This window comes from Myxine glutinosa, chromosome 14 (genome assembly GCF_964187855.1).
Source record: "Myxine glutinosa chromosome 14, kmMyxGlut1.1, whole genome shotgun sequence".
Classification (NCBI taxonomy): domain Eukaryota; kingdom Metazoa; phylum Chordata; class Myxini; order Myxiniformes; family Myxinidae; genus Myxine; species Myxine glutinosa.
The window spans coordinates 1,611,876-1,637,608 of record NC_136274.1 but is presented as its reverse complement, the minus strand read 5'-3'; the positions used below and the strand labels follow the sequence as shown (position 1 = coordinate 1,637,608).

Sequence of the window (25,733 nt, the reverse complement as noted above, 5' to 3'; positions counted from 1 at the left end):
GTCATGTACTTGTAAATGTGGGGTGTGGGTGTAGCCTTATCTCATCTGTCGTCTTGTATTTTCTGCCATCCAAACACGGCTCCATTCGGCCCCGCTCACACGCCACCAGGCCTCGCTCCAAGCTCCAGTCGATCGCACACCACGACGTCCGTGCACCACTCCAAGCTCCAGAAGCACCGATCGCACACGAGGCCCCAAAGCACCAAAAGCACTGCTCCAGGCACCACGCAGATGGCGAGCCAAGACCACCCGGACCTCTCAAGACCAAGAGGAAAAGTGCAGAGGGCACAAGACAGCCAGGGAGGGACGTGCGCAAGAGAGTTCGAGCTGCCAGAGGAAGCTTCGCAAGCCAGAAGAGACGTGCTGCGCAAGACGAAGATGAGCCGGATGTGCAAGACTCAAGAGAGAGATGTGCAAGAGGACAAATTGTTGTTCAGCGCGCCCCTATATAGCCTTGCGTCGGTGACGTCAATCTTGGCGCGCCACCCAATCAGTGCCCTCCACCGAATCACAGGCGTGTAGCGTGGTCATAGCTCGTGCTACTCGAGGCCTGCCGGAGGTGTAGCTGGCTGCGGCCCATGCGGCGGTGCCCAAAACTGGCCCCTTGACTGTTTTCTTCCAAAGTCCTTGTCAGGGAAGGGAATTATTTAATGTTGTACTAAGGGCCTGTCGAAGTGTTTAAATGAGTGCATTGGCATAAGGGACAAAGGTTTGACTACCAGGTTTGACACACAGGGGCTGTTATCTTTAATCCCTAACTACCTAGCACACGAACATCCTGGTATGTTCACAAGCAGATATCTTAACCCGACAAACCGGACTAAACAGAACTTATTACAAGGTAGATTCCCTATTATGACAGTCGAAGCATGTTACCTATTCAGATCTACCTGGCTCTAGATATTGCTCTACCCTACCGACAAAACAATATATATATATATATATATATATAAATATTGTTACGGATTCGTCACTTCCGTTGTTGTGGTTTTCATCCATTGTAAACATTTTTGATTCCATGTACTATTATTGTTGTCGTTTAAGGGAAATAGATATTGCTATTTTCAAAAGGTAAAAAAATTAATGTTTTAAATGAAACCGGAACTGGACAACGACGAAGAGGAAGAAGAGGAAGAGGAGGAAGATAAGGCGGAGCGAGTGGATCGGACAAGAAGCCTAGCTGCTTTGAGGTCTGGAGTGAACGTTGGCGAACGAGAGTCACGAGTGAACTTTGGGTTTCCCGGGAAAGGGATTCCTGCGACAGAGTTGTTATCGCTGTGACAGATCAACCTGTGTGTCAGGTTTTGCGGTCGATTCCGAGGGGAATCATCGTAGTGCCGTTACGCCTCGAGAACGGGCCGTCGGCCATTTTGACTCGTGCGCTTTGCGCATCACTGAAGGTTTTTCACTTCGCTTCAGACATTTTCACCGCATTCAGATGTTAATCTGGTGTGCGTGTGTCACGTGGCTTTTGAGTGGGAAATCTGCGGTTCGCCGATTTGGAGCCATGGAACGTCCATACCCGATGGTGTGATTTCCCTGTGTCAGGGAACTTTTTACTGAACCCTGAAGGGAATAACTCAAGACGAGACTCAGATTAATTGAGCTTGGTACGTCTATCCGAGCCAAGGTTTATTCCGAAGTTTGTGAAGTGAAGTTCTCACTCACTTGGAGAGGGAACTTGTTGTCACCTTGAGGGCACCTTTGCACAGCTTTGGCAGCGGGACTGTGACTGTCATCCGAACGGGATTCTGGTCTCAATTGGACATCGTTCTGACGATCGCTGGAGCGGATCGCCTTTGGCTTGATGCCGGAATAGAGACATTGGGGAATGTTCCTCTTTTCACTCACTTGGAGCACAGTGAGTTATATTGTACGAACCTGATGGTACCATCATAGGAAATATATATTGGTTGTACAATTGATTACTATTGTTTGTGTTGTTATTCTTGTGTGACCTTAATACAATATTTGTTTGTTGGTAACAATTGGTGTGGTTTCACCATTGATCTTTGACACAGAATAACACATCTTTCTGCCGTGACTCCTCTCGGGGCTCGGAGGTACACCGTGACCGGGATTTGGGGAGGAGCACGTAACAGAAATTGGGGGCTCGTCTTGGCTGACAAAATTCCCAAATTTCGTTCGGGATAGAATTCCCTAACATCCTCGTCCGGGATTAAATTCCCTAACACTCGTCCGGGATAGAATTCCCTAACATTCCCAAAATTCCCAAATTTGGAATTTTTCTAACATTCCCAAATTTTTCAAAAAAAAAAATTTGAAATTTTTTGTGTGAAGGTTAACAGGTGTTAACTGATAGTCACCATGGTGTTTGCCGCAGAAAGTTTGCGGCGTCCCCTAATGAGGCACAGTTCCAAGCGTTAAAAAGATCGGAACTCTTGATATTGGCCAAATATTTTAACTTGGAGGTCCGAGTTAATATGAAGAAAGCAGAGATGCAGACATTGGTGGTAGAATCTCTGGTGGGACAAGGAACGTGGAAAGAGGTAGCCTTGGATTGGTTACCCGAGGAAAAAGAAAATGTGGAGCTCCGGAAAATGGAGATGCAACTGCAGAGCCAGGAAAGGTTAAAAGCAGAGGAAAGGAGAGCTGAAAAATAACTCGAGGAAAGAAGAGCAGAGGAAAGAGCAGAGGAAAGGAGAGCTGAAAAAGAACTCGAGGAGAGAAGAGCAGAGGAAAGGAGAGCTGAAAAGGAACTCGAGGAAAGAAGAGCAGAACAGGAACGAGAACTTGAGGAGAGAAGAGCAGAGGAAAGGAGAGCTGAAGAAGAAAGAAGAGCAGAGGAAAGAGCAGAGGAAAGGAGAGCCGAAAGGGAGTTACAGGAACGTGACATGGAGTATCAGGAGGAATTTAAACTAAAGGAGCTGGAATTAATGGGAGAACGGAGAGAAGTAGTATCCAAGCCGGCTTGTTCGACAACGAGTCAGAACACTTGGGATGTTGGCAGGCATGTGAGGCTGGTTCCACCCTTCAATGAAAAGGAGGTAGCCAAGTTTTTTTTTACACTTTGAGAAAGTGGCTCAAATGCTAAAATGGCCTGTGGGGTCCTGGACTATGTTAGTGCAAAGTGTTCTGGTGGGTAAAGCTCAAGATATCTATTCGGCTTTACCGATTGACCAATGTGCAGATTATGAGAAAGTGAAGAAAGCCATTCTCAAAGCCTATGAATTGGTCCCTGAAGCTTACCGGCAAAAATTCAGGAACGCCAGGAAGAGGGAGAGTGAGACCCATGTGGAGTTTGCCAGAATGAAGGAAACCATGTTTGATCGGTGGTGTGACTCGAAGGGGATTGGGAAAAACTTCAACCTGTTGCGACAATTGATCTTGGTGGAGGAATTCAAACAGTGTGTCCACGCGGACATTAAAGTACATCTGGCTGAAAAGAAAGTACCAGAGTTGTATGAGGCAGCAACTGTGGCAGATGACTATGCCTTGACACACAGGATGGGGTTCCACAAACCTAACTTCCCGCCTAGAGTTCGCCAGGGGAGTTATGGCACATCCGGTGCGGAGAACGAATATTCATGGTGGCGGCCTAGATATGACTATGGGGACAAATCTGATACCGCGATTTTTAGGGATCAGAAGACCACAGCTCCAAGACAGACTCATCTTCTGGGGGGCCCGAGGCAGACTTCGAGTTTTTCCTCCGGGCCTACTTGCGCTTTTTGCAAGAAACCTGGGCATTTGATGTCCCAATGTTACGCCTTGAAAAGGAAAAATCAGGAGCGGAGTCAAACTAGTACAACTCCGAATGCATTGGCAAATGCGAGAAATCGTCCTTGGAGGACAGTGCCTTGTGAAGGTTCCCATGCCAAAGTTACGGCATCACAGAATGACCTTGTTCAAGAGGGTTACAAACGTTTTATTTCAGAGGGGTTTGTGTCACTGGATGGAGACTTAACGAACCAGAGACCTGTTAGGGTATTGAGGGACACAGGAGCACATCAATCTTTGATGCTTGAGGGCATTTTGCCATTGTCAGAGAAGACGGCAACTGGTGTTAGTGTTCTTCTACAGGGGGTTGGTGGCTATGTTAAAGCACCACTTCATGTCATCCATTTGAAGTCTCATTTGGTGTCAGGACCAGTCACCGTAGGGTTACAAGCTACTCTTCCTGTAGAGGGAATCTCTTTTGTTATCGGGAATGATTTGGCCGGTGGTCAAGTTTCTGGTAACCCGATGTTTGTTGAAAAGCCGAGTATGGAAAATAACACTGCACAGTTAGAGCAGGAGATTCCGGGTATCTTTCCATCCTGTGCAGTGACTCGTGCTATGGGTAGGAAGCGCTCTGAAGAGAAGGAGAAGGTACTGACGTCACGCTTTTCACAGGCACTTCTTGTCGAGTACCCTGAAACTAAGTGTCAGCACACACAAGTCATGGATGGAGGCAATGTTGGCAAGCTCTTTGTAGGTGGACTGAACTTTGACACAAGTGAAGATGTTCTGGACTCTATCTTTGGCAAATATGGACCACTCTTGGAAGTGCTGCTGATAAAAGACAGGGAGACGCAAAAGTCGACAGGGTTTAGCTTTGTCACGTTTGAAAACACAAAGGACGCCAAAGATGCAGAACAGGATTTGAATGGCAAGGATTTGGATGGTCGGACCATAACAGTAGAGAAGGCAGGCCATGGGCGTCGAGGGGGCTACAGAGGAGGAAAACGTGGAGGTAGTTTCAGGGGTGGCTATGGCTCCCGGGGTGGGAGTAGTAGTTTTGGTGGCGGCCGCAGTCGGGATTACAACGGAGGCTCCCAGCAGCAGCAGCGCAGTTTTGGCAACTCTCGACGGGATGACTATTACGGTGGTAGCCGAGATGGGGACCGCTACTCACGTGACTACAGCACCCGACTCTACAACCGTGATTATGATTTTTATGATCAAGAGAAGGGTTGGAAGCACTGAGTGCTCAGGAGCAGCCGAGCCAAGATTCCTACACGGATTAACCCGTGAACTCCACGTTCATAAATGCGTCCATGCAGTGAATATTTCCAGGCCTCACCACCCAACCACCATGAAATCTGTCTCTCAGCTCGGCCTCCTTCAAAAAGTGCTATAGATTTGCTTTGCTTTAGATTTTTGATCACAACTCATTAACCTTCATTCAAAAAATGAAAAATAAAAATCAGAGGTTGATGAGATGGAGTTTGGCTTTGCAGGAGTTCAACTTGGAAATTGAGCATGTAAAGGGCAGGGACAATGTCGTTGCTGATGCTTTATCCAGAGTGAACTAACCTTGCAAATTTCTGTTGGTTGTTTGGAAGTATTGTTGCTTTATTTTGGGGAATATTAATTATTGTTGTTCACGTGAATTGATCATTTGGGTGTGAGTTTTACTTTTGTTTCTTAAAAGAGTTTTTGCAGGAAAAGAAAGTTTTCACTATGTTCAAACTTTCTTGCTTGAGGGGGGGAAGTGTTATGGATTCGTCACTTCTGTTGTTGTGGTTTTCATCCACTGTAAACATTTTTGATTCCATGTACTATTATTGTTGTCGTTTAAGGGAAGTAGATATTGCTATTTTCAAAAGGTAAAAAAGTTAATGTTTTAAAGGAAACCGGAACCGGACGACGATGAAGAGGAAGAAGAGGAAGCGGAGGAAGAGAAGGCGGAGCGAGTGGGTCGGACAAGAAGCCGCGCTGCTTCGAGGTCTGGAGCGAACGTTGGCAAACGTCGCAAGTGAAATTTGGGTTTCCCTGGAAAGGGATTCCTGCGACAGAGTTGTTATTGCTGTGACAGATCAACCTACGTGTCAGGTTTTGCGGTTGATTCCGAGGAGATTCATCGTAGTGCCGTTACGCCTCGAGAACGGGCCGTCGGCCATTTTGACTCGTGTGCTTTGTGAATCGCTCAAGGTTTTTCACTTCGCTTCAAACATTTTTACCGCATTCAGACGTTAATCTGGTGTGCGTGTGTCATGTGGCTTTTGAGTGGGAAATCTGCGGTTCGCCGATATGGAGCCGTGGAACGTCCATACCAGGGGGTGTGATTTTCCAGTCGCCTTGAGGGCACCTTTGCGCAGCTTTGCAGCGGGACTGTGACTGTCATCCGAACGGGTTTCTGGTCTCGATTGGACATCGTTCTGACGATCGCTGGAGCGGATCGACTTTGGCTTGATGCCGGAATAGAGGCATTGGGGAATGTTCTTCTTTTCGCTCACTTGGAGCACAGTGAGTTATATTGTACGAACCTGATGGTGCCATCAAAAGAAATATATATTGGTTGTACAATTGATTACTATTGTTTGTGTTGTTATTCTTGTGTGACCTGAATACAATATTTGTTTGTTGGGAACAATTGGTGTGGCTTCACCATTGATCTTTGACACAGAATAACACATCATTCTGCCATGACTCCTCTCGGGGCTCGGAGGTACACCGTGACCGGGGTTTGGGGAGGAGCATGTAACAATATGTATATATATATATTCTTATTCATATCTATACAGTCACGTGAAAAAGTAAGTACACCCCATGTAAAGTTTTGACTTTTTCAACATATTTCAACATACAGCTATTTGATCTTCATCTATCTATAATTCCAGTAATCTCTGTTTGTACGTTTGTTTGTCTGTGACCGCTGTTTCTCGACAACCACGGGTCCGATATACTTTTAACTTGCCAGGTATATTGCTGGGGACCCGAGGATGTGCCTTTTCAAGGTTTCATATTAATCGGACAATTACTTACCGAGCTATGTCCAAAAAACGATTCAACCAATCAGAGAGCAGCGAACTATCGCGTGTGCCGAACGTGGCGGACACACTCTGCCTCGGATGGCACATTTGAGAGCGTATTCATTTATTTCACGTTTGCAAACTATGTTGGCGTTAAACTATGTTTTAAAACTAATAAAAACGAATTTGCGATTCATTCGCTTTCCTGCGCGTTTGTGCACGCGATGGCGATTTCTTTACCAAACTCCGGAAGCCGTTCGCTTTGGACCAAACCATTTCATGTAAATAGAGGGGGGGGGATATAATTTTAGATATAGATATAGTACGGGCAATGCCCTAGTTTCAACAATATTGATAGATAAAGGTGATATAATATAACAAATATCATGAAACATTTACATTTTGTAATCCATTGTATAATTTAAATAAACATAAATGCAAATTTCGCATGTGGAAAAAGTAAGTACACCCTTGGCTCTAATAGGTGGTATTGCCCCCTTTGGCAGAAACAACCTCAAGTAGGCCTTTCTCTTAGAACTTTTGTATAATTTAATCGTTTTCTGTCCCACCGCGTGCGCGGCCTGGTTTCTCTCGGCTTCCCTACCCCCATAGGTGTTCTGTGAATTTAAGTTCTTTCCTTTGCTGTATTGCTTATTTCTTAGATTTTCTCTTCTCCCCCTAACTTCCCCGAACATCGACCACTTGTCTAACGTTTTAAATCTCTTCACGTCTCTTCTCGTCACGTCACGTCACGTCTCTTCAAAGCTGTCCATGCGCGCACGCTTTCGAAGTTAAGTAACTTTTCACAATTGTGTTTTTGTCGAAACTGTATCTTTCTCTCGGTGTATGTAACTATTGGTGTGTCTTTAATAGAAATCTTGGTGTTGGTTTTTCATACCTGTGTACAGAATCGTCAGTCTATCGTATCGCGTATTCTGAGGCCTAAGTGTAGTACTAGGCTACCGTGTCCAACCTTGGCTTGAGGCTTTGTTTTTGTCTCAGCGGTTCTTCGATCGCGCTGCAATTACTTTCTGGTCTCTGATTTTCCCGGTCTTTTCACGGCATACTTCCTTGTTTTAAAATCTCCTCAAAAAAAAAAAAAAAAAAAAATTTCCTTCTGTTCTTATTCGTTTATTCGTTCTTATTTGTTCGTTCGTTCTTCGACCACGTTGTTTGTGATCATGTGATCACGTTGTTAAAAAATGTCTAATCTGTCCCCTGAAGACCTGTATTCTGTCATTCTATAACACCTTTTTCTTCTTCTATAAAAGGATGCTTTCGACTTGGTCACCAAATCTATTCATTCCAAAAAATTTTCCATCTCTTATAGTGCCTCTTTCATACATTCCCTAAACTCTCCAGAACTCCACCCATCCTTCAGTGTCCTCAAACGTATTTTTGACTCGAAGGTCTCAAGAAACTCATTTTTCAAGAAATGTTCGTTTCCCATTAATCGTACATTTTTCAAAATCCAATCTCACCCCTCCCCTCCAAATCTTCCCCATCACCCCTTCCCTCCAAAACTTCCCCATCACCCCTTCCCTCATAAACTTCCCCATCACCCCTCCCCTTCAAAACTTCCCCATCACCACTCCCCTTCAAAACTTGCCCTCCACCCCCTTGCCCCTCCCCTCCAAATCTTCCCCATCACCCATCCCTTTCAAATCTTCCCCCTTTCCCCTTCCCTCCAAATATCCCCATCACCAATCCCTTTCAGATCTCCCCCCTTGCCCCTTCCCTCCTAAACTCCCCCCACACCCCTCCCCTCCGAGACTCTCCCTCACTCCTCCCCTCCTAGACTCCCCTCTCACCCCTCCTCCTCAAAGCGTCCTCCCCGCTTCTTCCCCCCTTTCAACTTTCACCTTCATCTCCCTCAACATTCTGCCTCACTCTTCCCCCTCCTCAAATAACACCTCACTGCGCCTCACCCAATCACCATCAAACCTGTTGTCCACCCCATTCTTCCCTTTCTCCACACTATTCTGAAATCTCTGACACACCTTCAACAGCTCTCCCTACCTCTTCCTCCTCTTCCACATCTTACCCTACCACTCCCCCCCACCCCCGTTCTTTTTTTCCGATGCTCCCCCTTCCTCTTCTTTAACAGTATGGACCTCAAACATCCGGGGCCTTCACTCAAACTTGACTGATCTCTCCATACAGGTTGCTTCTGACAAACCAGACGTGATCTGCTTAACAGAAACTTTCCTCCTACATGATGTCTCTGATTCCTTGGTATCTCTCCCAGGTTACTCCCTCCTCCGGTATGATAGACCTGAGCCTCGTCCTGGAGGGGGGGGGGGGGGGGGGTTGCTATCTTCATAAAAAAACTCTCTTCCTCACTCGCCCTGCACTGCCCTCTCTCCACCTCACCCCCAGGAATACCTTTGGCTGCGGCTTCCCCTTCGCTCCCACCTTTTGTTCATATGTGTGTTGTACCGTCCACCAAACAGTGATGAATCCATCTACATCCCGCTGTCTGATAATATGGACCAACTTCTATCTACCCATCCCAACTCTCTATTCCTCATATGTGGTGATTTCAATTGTCACCATGCCAGTTGGCTGGGTGTGGGTACCTCTCTCACCAGCCATGGCTCTTCAGTAAAGGACTTCTGTGACTCACTGGGACTGACACAATCTGTCAATTTCCTGACCCGGATCTCAGTCAACGGAGCATATTCTCTTCTGGACTTGGTTATGACTAACTTCCCTGAAAATGTCTGCTGCTCTTCTTCTGCTCCAATCGGCTCATCTGATCATGTGCTTGTTAAAGTGGACATCTCTCTGACCATGACCATTCTCAGAGAGCCTCCTCAGTGTCGACGAGTCCGGCATTTCACTCAGGCCAACTGGCATGGTCTTCAAGCAGCCATCAATCATCTGGACTGGTCTCCCATCTCTACCGCCTCTGACATCAACTCATCCTGGGAATTCTTCCAAAGTAAATTGCTCTCTCTCATGCACAGATTTATCCCATCTCATCTTCAGTTGTCATACCCTTCCTCCCGTCCATGGTACACGGAATCTTGTGGTGAGGCTATTGCCCAGAAACAACTTGCTTTCGTCTCCTGCAAAGCAAATCCAACGGAAGGAAATCTCATTTCCTTTCACAAAGCCTGAAACAAGTGTGTGTCCACCCTCAGGAGAGCCAGGAAACAATATCTTTCCGTTCTCAGGACAGAACTCTCTTATCTGTCTCCCTCTTCCAAATCCTGGTGGCGTCTGGTCAAATCTGTTTCTGGGGTTTGTTCCCCCTCCATCCCCTCCCTCACCTCAAACGGCCACACGGCTGACTACGCACGTGAAAAAGCTGAATGCCTCAACTCTGTGTTTGCCTCTAAATCTTGTGTCCCAAACCCATCCCTCTCTGTACCCACCGTACCCAGTCGATCCCAGCTGCTCCTGGACTCTGTGTCCTTTCCTCCTGACAAGGTGGAAAAGTTTCTGTCAACCCTCGACTCTGATTCTGCAACTGGACATGACGGCATCAGCCCACGGGTCCTAAAATCCTGTTCTTCCACTCTTTCACTCCCTCCCTCTGTTCTCTTCACCCTCTCTTTTGCTCAAGGTCATCTGCCATCTGCTTGGAAATCTGCCAACATCACCGCTTTGCACAAAAAGGTGCAAAAACAGATCCCAGCAACTACAGACCAATCAGCCTTCTCCCAATTATCAGCAAAGTCATGGAATCCATCATTGCTTCAGATAGGAAATCTTTCCTCTTCTCCAATGGCTTGATCTCTGATCATCAATTTGGTTTCAGACCTGGCCACTCTACTCTGGACACGCTGCTTCTGCTTTCTCAACAATGGATGGAGGTCCTCAATGCCAAACAGGAAATTAGAGCTGTCTCCCTTGACATATCACGTGCCTTCGATACGGTCTGGCACCCCGCTCTGCTTCCCAAACTCTCCTCTTTTGGTATCCGTGGAAATCTCCACGCATGGCTGGCGGACTTCCTCTCCAGTCGTAGTCAACGTGTGGCCCTGAATGGGTTTCTCTCATCTCCTCTTCCTGTTCAGGCTGGAGTTCCCCAAGGCAGTGTTCTGGGCACTGTGCTTTTTCTGGTCTTCATCAATGATTTCTCTGACTCTCTTGAAAATCCTCTCTATCTCTTTGCTGATGACTCTACTCTCTGTCGCTCCATTCTTCATCCCTCAGATCGGCAGTCTGCAGCCTCCTCACTCTCTGCAGACCTGGACAAAATCACAGACTGGGCAAATAAGTGGAACATGTCTTTCAATCCTGACAAATCTCACACTCTTACGATGTCTCTCCGAAAAGACTGACTGGACAACCCTCCCATCCACTTTCTGAATAATCCTCTCCAAGAAGTTCTGTCACTCAAGCTTTTGGGTCTCACTATCTGCCATGATCTTTCCTGGGAAAACCACATTTCAAATCTGGCCTCCAAAGCCAGTCGCCGACTGGGCATCCTCCGTCGTGCGAAGTCCTTCCTTGGCACACCTGAGCTCCTCACCACATACAAGGCTTTCATCCGCAGCTCAATGGAATACTGCTCTCCCCCTGTGCTGGTGTTCCTGCCTCACACCTAGCTCATCTTCACGCTGTTGAAACCAAAGCATTCAGAATCATTGGAATCTCCCGCGCTGAAGCTAACTCCAAGGGCCTCTCACTCACTCACCGCTGGCAGGTTGGTGGTCTTTCCGTCTTCTACCGACTCCTCTCTGGCCTTGCCCCCCCAGCTCTCTCTTGGCTCTGTCCCGCAAATATTCCTACAGGTCGCACAAGATCTGCCTGCAACCCTCTTATGGTTAAACTGCCAAAATCAAGACTCTCTGCTCACCTTCACTCCTTCATTCCTCTTTTCTCCCGCCTCTGGAACAAACTCCCTCACTCTCTTCAATCCCACTCCACCCTCGAGGTCTTTAAAACAGCTGTTCACCACCATCTCTTATCTTCCCCCATCCACAACCTTGATCTTTTCTATCCCCGCTAATTTCACCCAATTCCACTTTTTTGAAATACCAACTTCTGTCCTGGAAGTCCTTGGTGTCCTTGTGTTTTATACTTCTCCCACCCCCCCCCCCCCTTCCCACGCCTCCTCCCCCCAAGCGCTCTCCCTCCCACACATCTCCCTGCTCTTAAATGTTGTGTGCTCTCAAGTGTTTGTGTGCTTCCCCTTCTCTTGTCTTCCGCTCCCTCTTTTTATATATTTTGCTTGTCTGGTTGATTTGTTTGTGAAGTAAATGTCAGCTCTTTCCCGAGCCTCGATTTAGTATACAAAATTTTTTTTTTTAATCCTTTTTGAAGATTTAACATGACTTATTAAGTTCTCATGTAACTATTGTGTAAATTTGTAATATAATATGATAACCATTACATCAAGTGGCAGAAAACTCAGGTCCTGTAAGATGAGTTTTGCAGTTGACAAAGATGAATTTGATGTGTTTGTTTCTAAGATTGTATTTAAAGTTTAATCAGTAAATATATAAAGTCATTTTGTAGTTACATTCACATAAAGTGAATGACTTTTACATGTCCTTGAAATCTCCAAGCAGAATTGGGGGAATCTTGGTGCCGTCGAGCCTGGTGCGGACAAAGGAAGGACATGTCTTCCTCATTAAGTATATTTTAATATGCATTTCTCAATCTCTCCCCACTCAGCGGGATATCCTTCTCACTCGAACATTTCATTCGACCAATCACATTGTATCCCTCGATTTTTGCTCCCTCCCACCCCAATATTTCATTCCACCAATCCCCACTGCCCTCATCCCTCCTACCTACACTTTACTCAACCAATCCTACTGCTCTCCTCCCCTTTTCTTTATGCGACCAATCCCATCTTCGCTCCTCCATCTCCACTTTCTCCTCCAACTTTCAGCAAGTATAAAAGTTATGACGAACTTCAAATGTCAGGATTCATTTGGTTTGTCGATACTGAATGTTGATATTGTACTTAGGATTGTACTTGGTTTGTAAATACAGTATGTTGATATTGTTCACTTGGTTTGTCGATACTGTATATCGATATTGTATACTGTGCGTGCTACTGTATTTGGTGTATCCTTATGATGTTTTCTTTGATGTACATCTCTACTGTACCAGGACTTAGGATTTTGTAGTGTATCTTGCAATGTGCTTTCATGATTTACGGTACGTTCTTCTTGGTTTGATAAGAGTTTAATGTTTCTTGCTGTGTATTTCCTTGTAAACAAAAGTGATATCCTCCTCGGGATTTAAAATTTGTGATTCTTCTTCTGACAAAAGTTTTTGGACATTGAATTCTTGATACATCTATTACATACTGTCTAAAAATATCCACGACAAGTGTCACGAGTTTCTTATAATAAAAGGATATCGAGCTTATTCCTGGTTAAATGCACAGTCTGCGGCCTCCGCAGTTGACTGTGCCCACCATTAATGCTCAAGCTAGCTATGTGTACCTTAATGAGTAGCTGTGTTGCTGCGTCATGAAAACATACGCAGAAACACAGCTACTGCAGGTTTAATTCTTTCCTTGCTGTGACAAGATACCTTTTCAGTCTTTAAAGGTAAAAAGGGGTCTTAAAGGGTACACTAGGTCTTCGGGATCTTTTGGGGGTCTTTAAGGCCCTTAGGGGTCCTCTGGGTATTTTGGGTCCTTGCAGTTTTTTTTTGTTTTTTTGGGGGTTTTTTTGTATACAAGATCGAGGCTCGTGAAAGAGCGGTTTTTTTTTGTTTTTTTGGCCCAATGGGCTCCTCAGGGTATTATGTGTCTTTTGGGTTCTCTGGTTATTTTGGGTCCTCTTGGTCTTTGAGGTCCTCAGGGCCTTTTGGGTCTGCGGAGTCTTTTGGGTCCTCTGAGTTTTTGGCCCCTCTGGGTCTTTTGGGTCCTCAGGGTTGTTAGAGTATTTTGGTTGAAGTATTTCAGGTTACAAATGTGGGTGGTGCCTGGTCAGTTGTGCAACAATTGGGTGAAGAGCAGACATACATGAATACATACAAACACTTGCTCCATTATACATCGATCAGACCCGTTAGAATCCTAAGGCCCTTTACAACCCTAAGGCCCATTAAAATCACGAATACCCTTAAGACCCCTAAAAATCTTAAGACCCTTAAATAACCCTAAAATGCTTTAGAGCTTTTCAAACCCTTTAGTCCTGTAGCTAAATGGGATTTTCAGCTCAAGCTGGAAATTTAGAATATAGTTTTTTTTTTATTGATTTGTATAGCTTAGGGTGTTCTCTTTCATAATCTGTCGGGTGAATCTGGGTCACCCTTGAGCGTTTTGAGAAATTCAAGATGGCGTCCAAGATGGTTGCCATTTCATATTATCGGCTATAACTTCTTTCATATTTAACCTAGGATGATATTTTTAGTGTCTAGTCATATGTTGTAGGGGTCAAGGAATCCATATAAATCAATTAAAACGTCGGTAAGTGATTACATCATGGTAAATCCAAGATGGCTGCCATTATGGCCGCCAAATCATGTTTTAGGCTTTAATATGCTTCATACTTAACTTAAAGTTGTAATTTCGGTGTCTAATCAAATGTTTTGCAGGTCAAGTAATCCAATTTAAATCATTTAAAAGGTTTTTGAGGGATGTCATGTTTAATCCAAAGATGCTGGCCAATAGAGGCCTACAGGTGGCCACTGCCTCAACTCAAGCTTTTTGAGTGGTAACATACATGAAAAATGATAACCAATCAAATCAGTCTAAATACACTCAGTTACGCAATCAAGCTGTCCTTTTTTGGCAGCAACCTGTACTCTTACAGGCGCAAAATATTGTGCAGTTCAAATTCTACTTTGAACAACTACACACACGAGTAATACACGGCGTGACACTTTGGCATCCACATTGGATTGGACGCATGATAGACTCCGGAGCGAGTTCTGTGTTGACTGGAAGAGAAATTGGTTGGAGATTTTTCATTTGTGTGTCCTTCCTCCAGCCATACGATTCTGGATCCAGTTCTGGTGGATTGTCATCCTCCAAATAACGCCACACAATGGCTTGGTGATGGGCCCTTTTTACATTCTCTGCAAACGCCTCATTGGTTGGAGGAAGAGAGCACAGTTTCGGTGGGGATGGTGAAGCCTGTCCTGTTTTGGATGCCCATACCTTCCATCGTGCTTCAGACATCGACTCGCTGGAACTTTGTCTATAACACGCTGACATGAATGCAGTGGCCTGTCCAGTAACTTCTTGTATTGGAGTGTCCATTACACCAAGAAGTGACAGGGAGTATCCATCACCCAATACCTTCAGAGCAGTGGCCTTGCCTATCCCATAGCAACATGCTACGGTATCACACCCGGTCAATGCGTGGGCAGCGAGGATTTCAGTAACTATGGATGCATGTTTCTCCACTGTTTTTCCAATGTCAATGACTGTTCTGTCCTTGATTGGGGATTCCATAGTTACACGATTTTTCATATTTGCAGTGTGGTAGTAATGCACAAGAAGTACGAAGACGTCTGTATCATCAGAGACTACAGTTATTTCACTTAGTTCATTGCTTCAAGCACACATCATTGCCTGCTGAACAATGATATTGTCCGCTTCTTCATGTGTTGTAGCTACATCCATCCTATTAGACATTGTAAATTGTCTTTACAATTCCTGGTTATATATTACATAATATAACAGTCACAGCTACTATCAGAAATGTAAGATGTCAGATTTTCAAAGATGACACCAATGTTAGCATCACATGTTTAAAACGACATCAAGTTTAGCCTCGTGCTCAAATGGCAGCCATCTTTGGTTTAACATGTGATCCCTCAACAACCTTTTAAATCGTTTAATTGGATTACTTGACCCAAAAACATATACTGTACCTAGACACCATTATTACGACTTTAAGTTAAATATGAAGCATATTAAAGCCTAAAACATGATTTGGCGGCCAAAATGGCAGCCATATTGGATTTACCATGATGTAATCACTTACCGACGTTTTAATTGATTTATATGGATTCCTTGACCCCTACAACATATGACTAGACACTAAAAATATCATCCTAGGTTAAATATGAAAGAAGTTATAGCCGATAATATGAAATGGCAACCATCTTGGACGCCATCTTGAATTTCTCAAAACGCTCAAGGGTGACCCAGGTTCACCCGACAGATTATGAAAGAGAACACCCTAAGCTATACAAATCAATTAAAATAAAAAACTGTATACTCAATTTCCAGGTTCAACCAGGGTTCGACCAGACTACTTCGACTCTTTGAGACTGCTAAGAACCTTCCAAACCCTAAGACCCATAGGAACTCTTCCATCCTTTAGAATCCTAACACCCTTTAAGATCCCGAAGACCCCTTGGACTCCTAAAACCTTTCATATCTTTAAGACCCGTTTGATCCCTAAAATCCCTTAAGATCTGTAAGACCCTTTAAAACCCCAAAGACTCTTTAGACCCCCAACACCCAAGACCCTTTAAGACCCTTTAGAACCCGAATACTCCTCAGACTTTAGACCCCAAAGACCCAAATGTGCGCGTGCCGAATGGGTGAGTGTCGATTCGATGTTTGAACTAATGATGTGTTTATTTCATTATTCTGCAGGTACATGTTGTGCATTATAATACAAAGTACAAGACCATAAAGGAAGCAAAAGAAAAGCCTGATGGATTGGCAGTTCTTGCTGTATTCTACAATGTGAGTTCCATTTTGATTTACTGCCATTTCTATATATTTATTATGTACATGTGAAGGCTAAAATGGGAAAATGAAATTTAATTGAATGGAGGATGATTCAGGAAAAGGAAAACAATTTTGAGAGTACATGTGGAGGGGGGTGGAGGGGGGGGGGGTATAAGGGGTCAAAATTGTGTACAGGGTGTTTCCAAAAATCGTGGACGATTTGAACGTTTTATTGTAGAACAAGCACGACACTCTTCGACGTCACGACGTCGACCGATATGCCTCCGCCCACATTATTACATCATTATAATACTTGTACCAAGTTTGATCTAAATCCATTCACCTGTTCTCAAGTTATCGCGGTAACGAAAACCTATCACGTATGAATGGCCAAGCGCATGGACAGACGGACGGACGGACAACCTGAAAACATAACGTCTCCGGCGACTTCGTCAATGGAGGCATAAAAATTACAAAATGTAACAAGTTCAGTGATACATTGATGAAAAGTATCCACCATGCCAATTTCAAATGATTCATTATTCTGCTTGTAATTGACATTTTCAACGTGTCCTCCACCTTTATTCGAACAGGCTTTGATCCTGACTCTGAAATTCTCCACAATTGTATGTAAGTGGCTGCAGTGGTAGCCTGACGGTGGTCCTCCACCTCCTGCTTCAGGACAGTTTGAGGTTTGTTGGTGTAAACTTGACCTTTGGCAGCACCCCAAAAGAGATAAATGCAATGCATTCAGATCCGGGCTTTGGGGCGCCCACTCATGCGCTGTGCCCAGGCTGATGACCCCATTTCCAAACAGCTGGTGGAGCAGGTCGAAGGTTTCACCTGGTTTCACCTCGAAACAATACGGTCCCAACATACCCCATCTGGCACCAATACGGTCCCAACATACCCCATCTGGCACCAATACGGTCCCAACATACCCCCATCTGGCACCAATACGTCCCAACATACCCCATCTGGCACCAATACGGTCCCAGCATACCCCATCTGGCACCAATATGGTATCAGCACATACCCCATCTGGCACCAATATGGTCCCAGCATACCCCATCTAGCACCAATACGGTCCCACCATACCCCATCTAGCACCAATACGGTCCCAGCATACCCCATCTAGCACCAATATGGTCTCAGCACATACCCCATCTGGCACCAATACGGTCCCAGCATACCCCATCTAGCACCAATACGGTCCCAGCATACCCCATCTAGCACCAATGTGGTCTCAGCACATACCCCATCTGGTACCAATATGGTCCCAGCATACCCCATCTAGCACCAATACGGTCCCACCATACCCCATCTAGCACCAATACGGTCCCAGCATACCCCATCTAGCACCAATACGGTCTCAGCACATACCCCATCTGGCACCAATACGGTCCCAGCATACCCATCTGGCACCAATACGGTCCCACCATACCCCATCTAGCACCAATACGGTCCCAACATACCCCATCTTGTACCAATACGGTCTCAGCACATACCCCATCTGGCACCATTACGGTCCCAGCATACACCATCTAGCACCAATATGGTCTCAGCACATACCCCATCTGGCACCAATATGGTCCCAGCATACCCCCATCTCGCACCAATATGGTCTCAGCACATACCCCATCTGGCACCAATATGGTCTCAGCACATATTCCGTCTGGCATTCAATGCACAGAAGCAAGTGGACTTGGAGCCCTTGATACATCTTAGACACCTCCTCAGTAGTGCGCGTCCGTGCATGGGTAATTTTTTCTTTTCATTTCAAATTGATGCAAAAGCTTCGTTTTCAGTACCAATTTGAAGGTAAGGGCCTACAGAACAATTTTGGTTCGAGTGTCAAGCACTCAGATAAAAAAAAATTGGGGGTGGTGGGGGGGGGGGGGGGGATTTGGAGGATATTTTTCGTCACGAATCTTCCCCATATCTTCACGAATCTTGGGGTATGTTGGGGTATGTTGGATGGGGTATGTTGGGTCATCAGCCTGGGCACAAATCTTCACGAATCTTCCCCACCTGCGTTGTCATCCGAAGGGTCCCTCAACTCTTATACCAAGTCAGATTTGTTGGTGTACATCGTGAGAGCCAGTAGGAGTAGCGCCATTTCTGTCGACGAGGAGCTAGTTGCGCCAGATGTTTACGACTTCATTGTTATTGATGGTGGAATACTGATACACTCACTTCCTGGTACAACTGTCCAAGGAAACACCTTTGATTCATATTTCGACAAGGTATTCTGCCCAAAAGTTCGCAACGACTTGAAAAGATCGACAAGAGTAGACATTGTCTGGGCCAAGCATCGTGCACTGGCAATCAAAGGAGGCACAAGGGGAAAAGCCAGTCGAAGCCAGTCGCCAGTCGCCAGCCTTGGACCAATGCCAGTCGCCGACTGGGCATCCTCCGTCATGCGAAGTCCTTCCTTGGCACACCTGAGCTCCTCACCACATACAAGGCTTTCATCCGCAGCTCTATGGAATACTGCTCTCCCCTCTGGTCTGGTGCTACTGCCTCACACCTAGCTCGTCTTCACGCTGTTGAAACCAAAGCGTTCAGAATCATTGGAATCTCCTGCGATGAAGCTAACTCCAAGGGCCTTTCACTCACTCACCGCAGGCAGGTTGGTGGTCTTTCCGTCTTCTACCGACTCCTCTCTGGCCGTGCCCCCCCCCCCCCCCCCAGCTCTCTCTGGGCTCTGTCCCCCAAATATTCCTACAGGTCGCACAAGATCTGCCTGCAACCCTCTTATGGTTAAACTGCCAAAATCAAGACTTTCTGCTCACCTTCACTCCTTCATTCCTCTTTTCTCCCGCCTCTGGAACAAACTCCCTCACTCTCTTCAATCCCACTCCACCCTCCAGGTCTTTAAAACAGCTGTTCACCACCATCTCTTATCCTCCCCCATCCAAAACCTTGATCTTTTCTAACCCCGCTAATTTCGGTCCCCTTGTGTTTTACACCTCTCCCCCCCCCCCCCCCCCTCCCCTTCCCACGCCTCCTGCCCCCAAGCCCTCTCCCTCCCACACTTCTCCCTGCTCTCAAATGTTGTGGTTGTGTGCTTCCCCTTCTCTCCCCATCTAGTCTTCCGCTCCCTCTTTTTGTGTGTTTTGTTTGTCTGGTTGATTTGTTTGTGAAATAAATGTTAGCTCTTTCACGAGCCTCGATTCAGTATACAAAAAAAAAAAAAGAGAAAAAAAGAAGAAAAAAAAAGGAACATGCACCCGACAACGCGTATCTGGTACTGACAACGCGTATCTGGTACTGACAACGCGTATCTGGTACTGCCAACGCGTATCTGGTACTTACAATGCGTATCTGGTACTGCCAACGCGTATCTGGTACTGACAACGCGTATCTGGTACTGCCAACGCGTATCTGGTACTGCCAACGCGTATCTGGTACTGCCAACGTGTATCGAGTACTGCCAACGCGTATCTGGTACTGCCAACGCGTATCTGGTACTGACAACGCGTATCTGGTACTGACAACGCGTATCTGGTACTGCCAACGCGTATCTGGTACTGCCAAAATCCCAGGAAATTGGCAGAAGTTTCTGGCGAACGCTGATAACAAGAAGGAACTGTTCTTATTCCTGTCAAAAAAAGATAACAGAAGGACAGTTCCCAGATGACAAGGATGTCTACATCACTGCAGGTGATCGAGTCCACCATGTTGGAAACAGTCCACCAATGGATCAATGCAACCATGGGCATGAGGAAGCTGACACGTGTCCTGGTACATCTCCTCCACGCCCTCCAAACATCGTCACTTTGAATGGTTCATACTGGAGACAGATGTTGTCGTAATCCTTCTGAGTAATTTCCATCACATCAAGGCTCTGAATCCGGCCGCAGAAATCTGGATCTTCTTCAAAGCGGAAAAGACACCCAGAACGATCTCCCTGAACACCATCGTCCCAGACCTGGGCACGACAACGTGCAGAGCCACATGGCCCTCTTCCACGCATTCACTGGATCAGACACAGCACGATCTCCCTGAACACCATCGCCCCAGACCTGGGCACGACAACGTGCAGAGCCACATGGCCCTCTTCCACGCATTCACTGGATCAGACACAGCACGATCTCCCTGAACACCATCGCCCCAGACCTGGGCACGACAACGTGCAGAGCCACATGGCCCTCTTCCACGCATTCACTGGATCAGACACAGCACGATCTCCCTGAACACCATCACCCCAGACCTGGGCACGACAACATGCAGAGCCACATGGCCCTCTTCCACGCATTCACTGGATCAGACACAGCACGATCTCCCTGAACACCATCGCCCCAGACCTGGACACGACAACGTGCAGAGCCACATGGCCCTCTTCCACGCATTCACTGGATCAGACACAGCACGATCTCCCTGAACACCATCGCCCCAGACCTTGACACGACAACGTGCAAAGCCACATGGCCCTCTTCCACGCATTCACTGGATCAGACACAGCACGATCTCCCTGAACACCATCGCCCCAGACCTGGACACGACAACGTGCAGAGCCACATGGCCCTCTTCCACGCATTCACTGGATCAGACACAGCACGATCTCCCTGAACACCATCGCCCCAGACCTGGACACGACAACGTGCAAATCCACATGGCCCTCTTCCACGCATTCACTGGATCAGACACAGCACGATCTCCCTGAACACCATCGCCCCAGACCTGGACACGACAACGTGCAAATCCACATGGCCCTCTTCCACGCATTCACTGGATCAGACACAGCACGATCTCCCTGAACACCATCGCCCCAGACCTGGACACGACAACGTGCAAATCCACATGGCCCTCTTCCACGCATTCACTGGATCAGACACAGCACGATCTCCCTGAACACCATCGCCCCAGACCTGGACACGACAACGTGCAGAGCCACATGGCCCTCTTCCACGCATTCACTGGATCAGACACAGCACGATCTCCCTGAACACCATCGCCCCAGACCTGGACACGACAACGTGCAGAGCCACATGGCCCTCTTCCATGCATTCACTGGATCAGACACAGCACGTCTTCCTTCAAGTTTAAGGGGAAGCGATTCTGCTGTTATTCAAGCAATTGTCTAAGCAGTTACTCACCACCATATGCAGCACAGTTAATAGATAAATAAAAATGTCACTATATCATTGGGTCCGAGTGTAATTGTCCAGTATATATATATTTTTAAACATGTTTCAGCTTAACGGGCCTCTGACCCTTGGTCTTTTTTTGTGGGTATGCGCCGATACCGGCAAATTATTGCTTCTATGGGCAATACGCTTGAAATACAAGTTTCTACTCCTGATCCTGAATCCATACATACCTCATATGTTCATATCGGATCATCAACTCAAAAATTATAACAGTTTCCATATTTCGTCCCCAGAACCCCCATTTTTGATCTGAGTGCTTGACACTCGAACCAAGATTGTTCTATAGGCCCTTACCTTCAAATTGGTACTGAAAACGAAACTTTTGCATCAATTTGAAACGACTGAGGGTCCGGGTACCCCACCACAGGAGGCTCAGCACCCCAGAAGATGTTGTTGTGATTGTTGATATCCCCATTCAAATGGACGTGTTCTTCATCACTGAACCACAAGGACTTGATCCAATTTGGGTACCTTTCCATTCGTTCACTGAACCAATCACACGTTGTTACTCGTCTTGCCACGTCATTCAGAGTGAGTTTATACCTCACAGGTTTCAGAGTTAGTTTATACCTCACAGGTTTCAGAGTTAGTTTATACCTCACAGGTTTCAGTTAGTTTATACCTCACAGGTTTCAGAGTTAGTTTATACCTCACAGGTTTCAGAGTTAGTTTATACCTCACAGGTTTCAGTTAGTTTATACCTCACAGGTTTCAGAGTTAGTTTATACCTCACAGGTTTCAGAGTTAGTTTATACCTCACAGGTTTCAGTTAGTTTATACCTCACAGGTTTCAGAGTTAGTTTATACCTCACAGGTTTCAGTTAGTTTATACCTCACAGGTTTCAGAGTTAGTTTATACCTCACAGATTTTAGAGTTAGTTTATACCTCACAGGTTTCAGTTAGTTTAAACCTCACAGATTTCAGAGTTAGTTTATACCTCACAGATTTCAGATTTAGTTTATACCTCACAGGTTTCAGTTAGTTTATACCTCACAGGTTTCAGAGTTAGTTTACACCTCACAGATTTCAGAGTTAGTTTATGCCTCACAGATTTCAGAGTTAGTTTATACCTCACAGGTTTCAGAGTTAGTTTATACCTCACAGGTTTCAGTTAGTTTACACCTCACAGATTTCAGAGTTAGTTTATACCTCACAGGTTTCAGACTGAGTTTATACCTCACAGATTTCAGAGTTACTTTATACCTCACAGATTTCAGAGTTAGTTTATACCTCACAGGTTTCAGTTAGTTTATACCTCACAGGTTTCAGTTAGTTTATACCTCACAGGTTTCAGAGTTAGTTTATACCTCACAGATTTCAGAGTTAGTTTATACCTCACAGGTTTCAGAGTTAGTTTATACCTCACAGGTTTCAGTTAGTTTATACCTCACAGGTGTGGAAGAATTTTGTGTATGACTCACAGGACTCCAATGACCGCACACAGGTTTACAAAAGGTCTAGTTTATTAACTGTATTTACTTCATTCCAATTACCAAAATGATACCGCATAATATAATGGATCAGGTTAACTCTTTTCGCTGGTCCTTCTCGTTCATCCGACACTCCCGTTCGGTCAGCGCCTCTCGTAGCAAGTCCTGTCGACCCCACGTTTGCTCTAGTTTATATCGACAAACTGGACTTAATCCTCTGTCCGCTGAAACGTTAATCCTTTCTCCGCTGATGCCCCGAGGTCATGCATTGCACCAAGTCCTGGCATCAACTCGCTCCCCTCCTGCTGTGATTTCCATTTACACAGTAGGAGGGTGCTCTAGCCTGGGGCCTTGACCAGGTGTTTCAAGAGATTATCATGTTCATGCACATTCTGCTTCGTTACCAGATTTAATCAATGAGTTACCAGGGCCAATCAATACGTTACACTGAGTTACACTTCCACAATTCCCTCATCTTTTTGTTTTTGTTTATATTAACCATTAATCTAAACATCAATATAAGTAAACAATCAATCACTACTAGTAAACATCATTACAAGTATAAGTAAATAATCAATCACTTTGGTAATCAAATTCCCTTAGGCATACACCGTCATCCTGCAAGAATCACAAAACATTTCGTTGGTCATTGACTCCTTCCATATTGTTCAATCTATTGCATTTGCATCACAAATATATTTTCAAAACAACACTTCACCATCACCAAGATATAACAATTTCACTTCATTTTCAAGTTTTGTAAAGCATCTGCACCATCTGGCAAAAACGTTTGCCTCCACACAAATGTTGACTTTGTTTGAAAGGAAGGGCTGATCACTTGTGTTTGAATCCAGGTATGAAACATTTTCTCCTAATGTCTTCATAGCTCCTGCACTACTTCGTGTAGGATTTCGCTGTTGTGGTAACACTGCGGAGTCATAGACTGACCCTTCTCTCCATGTAGCATTCTTGCCACTTTTTTGCTGTGAACCATAATGATTCCTTGAACAAGGCCTTCACCCAGTTGTAGTCGACTTGCCTCCTCCCTCATTGTGAGTGGGCAGCAAGTATTGGTGTGACGTTGATTGGCCAGCAAGATGTGGAACAGGGATGCCGGATGCATCCACTCTGATGTTGGGACCATGGTGTTCAGGTCATTCATGGTCCTTACCAGGAGCAACCAGCAGAATCATGCACAGCTGTTGTGACAAGGGCACAGCCGTTTTTTGCAGCTCCATGCTGGTTCCCCGGACGTTGGTGAAGTAATAACATATGTCCCCGCATTTCACAGAGGTTGCAGGTAAAATGTCGTTGTCCTGCAACTTCTGATGTGGTGAATGTTCGAAGTCTTCGAACAAGAGTAAGTGATCGCCTTTCTTTCATATGTTGCAGTGTGATCCAGGCAAATGGTCACATAAATTTCCTTGGTGAAGGTAAGCATTCATCTCCAAGTTACACGGGAGAATGTCTTCATCATTCTTTGAGAAAGAGGGTGTATGCCACGATTAACTTCATTTTTTAGCCACAAATTTTCTTTCTCGAACTTCTTCCCAATTCCGTTAGCAATCCCTCCAAAATGTGATCTCGTCTTATCCTTATGCTCAGTCATATCTGAATCTGCTTTCCGCACACACTGAATCAGATAGGGTACATCTTACCATGAAATCAGCATAATCATGTATATCTTCCGACAGTTTCACATTCAACAATTTGTTGTTTTTTCTTAACACAAAAAGTTATATTCATTTATATGCGTCACACAAATAATATTCAATCAGGTATGTATTTTATTACTAAAGTAAGAATAGCATTGTATATGATTACAATCACAAACGGGAATACCTAATTCCCAACAACAATTTTCCCAAACCAACAAATTAAGCATAATGTATTATTACCATAATTCCTCTCCACTTTTTCTTTTCCCTCTTTTTTTCTAACAGTGTGTCACTCGTGGTGATATGAGTTCATTGATATTGTAATTGACACAACTCATAACATTGTCGTTATGCCATTATCTTAATTCTACTGTTTATGTCGCCATAAAAGTCTTCCTTTTCTGGTTCCACATTTCTTTCCTCATTTGTCACTTCATGCGTTATCATCGTGTTGTTGGTTACCTTATTCAAACACACCGTCACTAAGGCTTTCAAGCAAGCCACCACTAAAACAATTGCCAATATAACTACTAAACCAACAAACAAGTCTGCTACTCCTTGTATATATTCATACCTATGACATAGTTATATGTCGATGACATTTAACATTATATACCAAACTAACAAGCTTCCTAAAAGGTAAATAAAGAAAATCCCTTAATATGTAACATAATCAGATTATTTGTCTTACCCTTATCCCCCTATCTCCCGGGGTTGAACTCAATCCCCTGATCATGAGTGTAGTTGTGATACATTTTTCACTCATGTTGTATTAATATCAGCAGGTAATTGTATGTCATGTAGGCAAATAAATGTCACTATCCCAAGTAGGAATATCGCATGTTGAAAATGTAATGTTTATCAATGCAAGGGGTGTTAAAATGTAATTCAAATGACTGTAAATCACGACTATCATTTTTCTACCACTGAATGTTCTGCTGGGCTGCTAGGTGCAGCCTCATTTTCTGTGGGATCGTCCACCTTAGCCCCATGTGCTTGTTTGCAATGAGGGGCATGAATCCAACTTTCTATTTTGGGTCCATATTCGTTTCTATTCTTATCAATCTCCTATGGTTTGTCATTTCGTTCCAAGATACCGCAACCAAAGGTTTTAACCAAAGCTCTACCAAACTATTTCCAATTTGAACAAAAATGCCAGTGAAACAATGATTCGAAGGAT

General features: G+C 45.1%; 1 protein-coding gene across 1 annotated transcript in view; it reads left to right on the top strand.

The window, feature by feature from the left end:
- Positions 1-25,733, top strand: part of LOC137439388 (carbonic anhydrase 2) — a 235,684-nt gene that overhangs the window by 175,469 nt on the left and 34,482 nt on the right. Inside the window, exon 5 of the mRNA XM_068135100.2 lies at positions 16,231-16,323. Within this exon, the coding sequence (XP_067991201.1) occupies positions 16,231-16,323 (93 nt within the window). The remainder of the gene's footprint in view (positions 1-16,230; positions 16,324-25,733) is intronic.